The sequence below is a fragment of the Uloborus diversus genome, chromosome 8 (genome assembly GCF_026930045.1).
Source record: "Uloborus diversus isolate 005 chromosome 8, Udiv.v.3.1, whole genome shotgun sequence".
Taxonomy (NCBI): Eukaryota; Metazoa; Arthropoda; class Arachnida; order Araneae; family Uloboridae; genus Uloborus; species Uloborus diversus.
Genome location: NC_072738.1, coordinates 34,448,320 through 34,455,915, shown reverse-complemented (window position 1 = coordinate 34,455,915; position 7,596 = coordinate 34,448,320). Strand labels below are relative to the sequence as shown.

The 7,596-nt window shown below is 32.6% G+C and overlaps 1 protein-coding gene across 1 annotated transcript in view; it reads right to left on the bottom strand.

Moving 5' to 3' along the window:
• The window catches only part of LOC129228014 (diacylglycerol kinase epsilon-like), a 42,275-nt gene that overhangs the window by 33,750 nt on the left and 929 nt on the right, over positions 1-7,596 (bottom strand). Inside the window, exon 3 of the mRNA XM_054862641.1 lies at positions 6,756-6,836. Within this exon, the coding sequence (XP_054718616.1) occupies positions 6,756-6,836 (81 nt within the window). The remainder of the gene's footprint in view (positions 1-6,755; positions 6,837-7,596) is intronic.

Sequence of the window (7,596 nt, the reverse complement as noted above, 5' to 3'; positions counted from 1 at the left end):
GACACAGGGCTCCCTTTTAAGTGGGAAATTGAATATCTCGATTTTAGGGGTCCCGGGGTTTCTCCCCCTGGAGGAAATTTTGTAAAATGGACATAAAATTCTGCATTTTGAAACCTTATTAAGGTTAATGGGACAGACATAGAAATTGATAACTAGATTATACAGTTGTACAGTATTGTTCAAACTTTCTAAGAAACAGCCATTTTAAATTTGAAAGAAAAAATAAACTATAGATTTCTCATTACAACAACCTTTTTTTAATGATAAGTAGTGCAGAAAAGGAATAGCGGTAGTGTATAATTTTTTTTCGGGCTAAACAGATTAACAATATGCAATAGAAGTAAGATAAAAGCAATCAATACAAAAGAATTTCCAAAATACTGCATTTGAGATTGAATATATAGCAAGATATGAAACGTGAGTCACAAAAATTTATTTCGAATAATATGTTACAAATGTGAGAACCATGATTTTTATTTTTAATGCAGGATGTGGCAAGGAGCTGAATTTGACAAATTTTGGCATTCCTCTCCCTCTACCATTTGTTAGAAATTTTAAAATTTAAGGTTTGTAGCCATACGTTTCCAAATATTCAAACACTTGAAAATGAAATTTGTTTTTTCAACCAACTTCCATTTTTTAAGGAACGAATCATGCAATTTTTTAGGGGGGGGGGAATTAGGGACCCACTTCAAAGCATTGGCTCTAAGCAAAAGCTTGTTTATCTTATAGGCAAATTCAGCCCTGTTTGTAATTCACTCTTACCTACAGATTTTTGCTTGATTTTTTTGTAATTTTTACAAAAATTCGTCAGTTTTTTACGATTAAAGGATTTTTACGATTTTACCAATCTTTGTTGGGTTTTTATAGATTTTTATAAAATTTTTCCAAAACTTTTGATGACACAATTATTTAGATTTCAATAATGACAAGGACTGACTCACTTAGACTTAGATGATTATGACTTACCTTACTTTTTAAACAGTATTTATAAAGTAAGTAAAATTGTACTCTCCCTCTAAGTAAAAAGATTCAATTAATCAGAATACTCAGATAACTGAAATTTATTCAGTTTGGGATAGAATTAAATTTCTCTCTCTCTCTCTCTCTCAAAAAAAAAACTCTTTTTTAGAATCTCTCAAAAAGTCAATTAATCTACTAAGAACATAAATATTATGCACAAATATATTTTAAATGTGGACGCAAATCATAACGAGTAGATCGTTCTGTTAGCGCGAATGGGGGGGGGGGGGGAGTTTTCCTCCCTTCGTTTTAGGTTCTAATTTGTTAAAATAATCGTCAATTATTATAAGTGTTGCAGCTTAAAGGACAGCTTGTGTAGCCTACATTTTCATACACTTGCCCAAATGGTTTTCAGTCCAAATTACTGAATTTAGACACATTTTCAGCACCCCAGGACAGCTGCGCTATTTGTATTTAATGTTCGTTTTTTTTTCTTTTTATTTCTTTTCTTTTCTCCCATCAGAAAAGTACATTCGCTATTCTCTTTATTTTCATTGAAAAATTCAAAAAAGAAAAAAAATAATGATTTTTTTGTTTTAAGATTTTGGAAGATGTGTTGTTACTATATAAAGTCCTCTCAAAACTGGGAGGTATTGCTCCTATGCCCCCCTCCCACTGTAAACCCACCCATGCTCTTCTGAACTATTCAAAAAAGAAAAAAAAATGATTTTATTTTTATTTTTGGAAGATGTGTTGTTACTACATAAAGTTCTCCCAAAACTGGGGGGGGGGGCATTGCCCCCCTCTGCCCCCCATAAATCCGCCCATGTTCAACCAGAATATTTTTTTTTTGTAGTTTTTGCATTAAAATAGTTTTTTATCTGCTAATATCAGAAAACAAATGTTTTCTAAAATTTAATATTGATTCGAAAGATCTGTAGTTTGAAAAATACACAAAGAGAAATTAGAATGGAAACAATATCAACAAAACAAAGGTGTTATGCAATTCAGTAAATAATATAATTATTATTCAGTAAAACCTTGGATTCCTGAACAAAAAATTTACTTCACCTATAATTGAAAGCAACACAGCACCATAAACTAGCATAGAAGGATACAATTTTGAAGCAATGCATTACATTTTGTAATCAAGGGTCCATTGTACATGGTTTAGGGCCCTGAAGACCACTGTTCCTTGATCCAGACCGAGAGCCGCGCACCCCTGGGATAGAGAATAGAAGAATGTAAGGCACCAACAGAATATACGTCGACGACGAAGCACTGAAAAACACAAGCAGAGGAAATGGTAGCTAAAATGAAACCAAGTCTCTCCACTACGTGTCATTCAGTTTTGAGCGGACACAAATTTCAGGAACCTGGAGGGTAGAAAAAAAGCATTCATTTTTAAGTTAAAATATATGATAAATATAAATCAATAACATATAGTTGATCTTAATTTGTTCAACCAGAATATTTTTTTTTTGTAGTTTTTGCATTAAAATAGTTTTTTATCTGCTAATATCAGAAAACAAACCCTTTCTAAAATTTAATATTGATTCGAAAGATCTGTAGTTTGAAAAATACACAAAGAAAAATTAGAATGGAAACAATATCAACAAAACAAAGGTGTTATGCAATTCAGTAAATAATATAATTATTATTCAGTAAAACATTGGATTCCTGAACAAAAAATTTACTTCACCTATAAATGAAAGCAACACAGCACCATAAACTAGCATAGAAGGATACAATTTTGAAGCAATGCATTACATTTTGTAATCAAGGGTCCATTGTACATGGTTTAGGGCCCTGAAGACCACTGTTCCTTGATCCAGACCGAGAGCCGCGCACCCCTGGGGTAGAGAATAGAAGAATGTATGGCACCAACAGAATATACGTCGACGAGGAAGCACTGAAAAACACAAGCAGAGGAAATGGTAGCTAAAATGAAACCAAGTCTCTCCACTACGTGTCATTCAGTTTTGAGCGGACACAAATTTCAGGAACCTGGAGGGTAGAAAAAAGCATTCATTTTTAAGTTAAAATACATGATAAATACAAATCAATAACATATAGTTGATCTTAATTTTTACAAACAGAACTTTTTCGTAGCTTTTTCAATAAAATATTTTTTTACCTGCTAATATATATGTCAGAAAACAAACCCTTAAACAAAATCATTCTCTTCACTTCCAGTTGTTTTATTTATTTCATTATACCAGTTGAATTATGTTGCATTACTTTGATTTCAGTTATTCTTTTGCTTAAGAAAATTTCAGTAATTTGCACCTAACTCATGCTTTTGCAAATTTTTAATCTGATACTCTTCCTAGACCTAGAAACACTTCTTTGAGCCACTTTTTTCTATTCTAAAATTTAAACTTGATTCGAAAGATCTGTAGTTGCAACACAAACTAGCAAAGAATCATACAATTTTGATGCAATACACTACATTTTATAATCAAGGGTCCACTGTATATGGTTTAGGGCCCTTTGAGACCTGCTACATGTTGCTGTGCTTGAGTCCCAAGTGGAGCTGATATTTTGTTTGACTCGGGTTGCACTTTCTGAAGAAGAAAGGCACCCTTTACGAGGAGAAACCACTCGGTTCCCCTCATGTGCCAGTCCATCAGCAACTTCATTTCCATAAACATTTACATGTGACGGTATCCACCGAAAAGTAATTTTAGGACGTCTGTAAAAGTAATGTCTGTCTACCTGTTACTATCAGAAAGATTTTCATAACATACAGCACTAGCCAAATGTATATAAAAACAGCACATTTAAGATCCGTTACAAAATGACATCACTATTCACAGAATACAGCAAATTTCTCATTAAAGAAAGTTGAAGAATTTACCAAATACAGCAAGAGAAACAAATTGAAAAGAAAAGAGTATTAACAGAACAAATGTATTTTCCAATAAAATAAATACACATGTATTCAGGAAGAATTGCTTTTTATAATCAATGACATTTTAGTAAATTAAGGTAGCACAAGTAAAGATTATGTATTAAAACAAGGATAAAATAATTACTAATGTACACACAATTGTTCATACTACATAATTCACATTCCAAAATTATTCCCAGAAATATTCCAATTAAAAAATTTGTTTAATTAAGCTGCAATGTCTATAAAGTAACACACATGTAGGTTACAGGATTTTAAATTTCTCCTTATTAAAACACATAATTAAACAATAATATTATCGAGACAATTCATACGGATTGACTTCTATTAAAATGCAGATACTACTAAATATTTCACTTTTTACACATATTAATTTCGTTTGAGATGTTAATAAGAGCAATTAAAATGACTTACATCGAATAACTTTAAATTCTGGTTCATTCTTGAATTGCAAATATCAATTTCTTACTTCAGTCGTTACATCGGAATGACGGGTCATAATCAAGAAAAAACACACACTTGGTTTCGTAATTTGTTCAATCAGGTTTTTTGTATCTCTCACTATGAGATAACACAAACCCTTTAAAATAAAAACAATCCATTCTCTTCTCTTGAAATTGTTTTATTTGATGATACCAGTTGTACTTGTGTTGCAGAACTTTGACTTCAGTTGATTCTTCTGCTAAGGCAGTTTTCAGCAATATGTACCTAACTACTGTTTCTGCAAATTTTCAATCTGATCCTCTTACTAGAGTGAAAATCAACTCTTGGAGCTACTTGTCTCTATACTTGAAAGACCTGCAGTTTATAAAATATACCAATAGAAATTAGAACGAAAAGAATAGCAGCATAACAAAGGTTTTAGGGAATTCAATAAACAATATAAATATCATTCAGTGAAACCTGATTATCTTAACATACAACATTTTCCAAAAATAAATAAAAGCAACACAGAAATATAAACTAGAAACACAGAGCATATAATTTTGAAGCAATACATTACATGACAATCCAAGGTCCAAGTGCCACAGTTTAGGGCACCGAAGAATGCTGTTTTTTGATCCAGACCAGGAGCCGAGCACCCCCAGAGGTATTGCAGCGATATACGAAGGGATGGTAACAAGAGAAAATACCTCGATCCATGGACGAGAAAACACTGAAAAAAACAAGCAGAGGAAATGGCAACTAAAATGAAACCAAATCCCCCTGCTGTGTTTCATTCAGTTTGGAGAGGACACAAAAAACATACTTCAGGAACCTGGAGAGGAAAAAAAGCATTCAATATAAATCAAAATTTATAATCAAGAAAAAACACACACTTGGTTTCGTAATTTGTTCAATCAGGTTTTTTGTATCACTCACTATGAGATAACACAAACCCTTTAAAATAAAAACAATCCATTCTCTTCTCTTGAAATTGTTTTATTTGATGATACCAGTTGTACAGTAAAATCCCTCTAATACGGACACTATCGGGACAATTTTTTTTTGTCCACAGTAGAGAGGTGTCCGCAGAACAGGGGTTTAATAATGTTATTTGCATTGGAACTGGGGAATTAAAAATTGTCCGCATAAGAGGGGTGACCGTTAGGAGGGGTTTCACTGTACTTGTGTTGCAGAACTTTGATTTCAGTTGATTCTTCTGCTAAGGCAGTTTTCAGCAATATGTACCTAACTACTGTTTCTGCAAATTTTCAATCTGATCCTCTTACTAGAGTGAAAATCAACTCTTGGAGCTACTTGTCTCTATACTTGAAAGACCTGCAGTTTATAAAATATACCAATAGAAATTAGAACGAAAAGAATAGCAGCATAACAAAGGTTTTAGGGAATTCAATAAACAATATAAATATCATTCAGTGAAACCTGATTATCTTAACATACAACATTTTCCAAAAATAAATAAAAGCAACACAGAAATATAAACTAGAAACACAGAGCATATAATTTTGAAGCAATACATTACATGACAATCCAAGGTCCAAGTGCCACAGTTTAGGGCACCGAAGAATGCTGTTTTTTGATCCAGACCAGGAGCCGAGCACCCCCAGAGGTATTGCAGCGATATACGAAGGGATGGTAACAAGAGAAAATACCTCGATCCATGGACGAGAAAACACTGAAAAAAACAAGCAGAGGAAATGGCAACTAAAATGAAACCAAATCCCCCTGCTGTGTTTCATTCAGTTTGGAGAGGACACAAAAAACATACTTCAGGAACCTGGAGAGGAAAAAAAGCATTCAATATAAATCAAAATTTATAATCAAGAAAAAACACACACTTGGTTTCGTAATTTGTTCAATCAGGTTTTTTGTATCTCTCACTATCAGAAAACAAACCTTGTTTCATTTATTTCACTATACCAGTTGCATTTATGTTGCAGAACTTTGATTTCAGTTTTCATTATTCTTTCGCTTAAGAAATTGAATAGAAAAGAGCATTAACAGAGCAACAGTACATTTCAATACAATAAATACACGTAATTTCAGCAAAGACTTGCTTTTTATAATCAATGACATTTTAGTAAATTAATATAGCATAAGTACAGGATTATGCATTAAAACTAAGATAAACTAATTACTAATGTACTACACATAATTGTTCAATGTTCATACTACATAATTCACATTTCAAAATTATTTCCCACAGAAATATTCCAATTAAGAAAATTTATCATTAAGCTGTAATGTCTATAAAGTAGCACACACAGAGGCTACAGGATCTTAAATTTCTCTTCATTGAAACACATAATTAAACAATAATTGAGAAAATTCATATAAATTGGCTTCTTTTTAAATGCAGATACTAAATAGTTCACTTTTTCTATACATATTAAATTTGTTTGAGATGTTAATGCAAGTAATTAAAATAACTTACTTCGAATTACTTTACATTTTGATTCTTTCTTGAATTGCCAATAGCAATTTCTTACTTCTGTCGTTCGGGCAGGAACGGTACCTGGAAATAAAGAATATTTTAACAAAACAAATTCCAGAAATTGATTCCTCACCTAAATCAAGTCAGCAAAGAGAGCAATGAAGTTTTTTTTTCTGATATCATAAAAGGCATAATAAAAGATAAGTAATTAATGCATTAAAACAAAAGAAGGTACCTTGCCGCTACCCACATTGCACGTTGGACAAAACAAAGGTGTTTTGCAATTCAGTAAATAATATAATTATTCAGTAAAAATTTGGATTCATGAACAAAAAACATACTTCACCTATAAATAAAAGCAACATAAACTAGCATAGAAACATAATTTTGAAGCAATGCATTGCATTATATAATCAAGGGTTCACAGTACATATTTTAGGGCCCTTTGAGACCTGCCATATGTTGCTGTGCTTGACTGTGTGCGCTTCGTAGTAAGGCTAGTATGATTTGATCTTCCCAGCTGATTGCCATAAGTAAAGCAAAAACAGGGTGGGTTGCTTTTTACCCATGTGCAGGAGCCAGTCTCTAAGCGGAGCTGATATTTTGCTTGACTCTGGTTGCAATTTCTGAGGAAGAAAGGCACCCTTTACAAGGAGAAACCCCTCGGCTCCCCTCATGTGCCAGTCCGTTAGCAACTTCATTTCCATAAACATTTACATGTGACTAACCACTGAAAAGTTTTTTTAGGACGTCTGTAAAAGTAACGTCTGTCTACCTGTTACTATCAGAAAACAAATCCCCCCCCCCTTTCTAAAATTTATCCTTTTCACTTCCGGTTGTT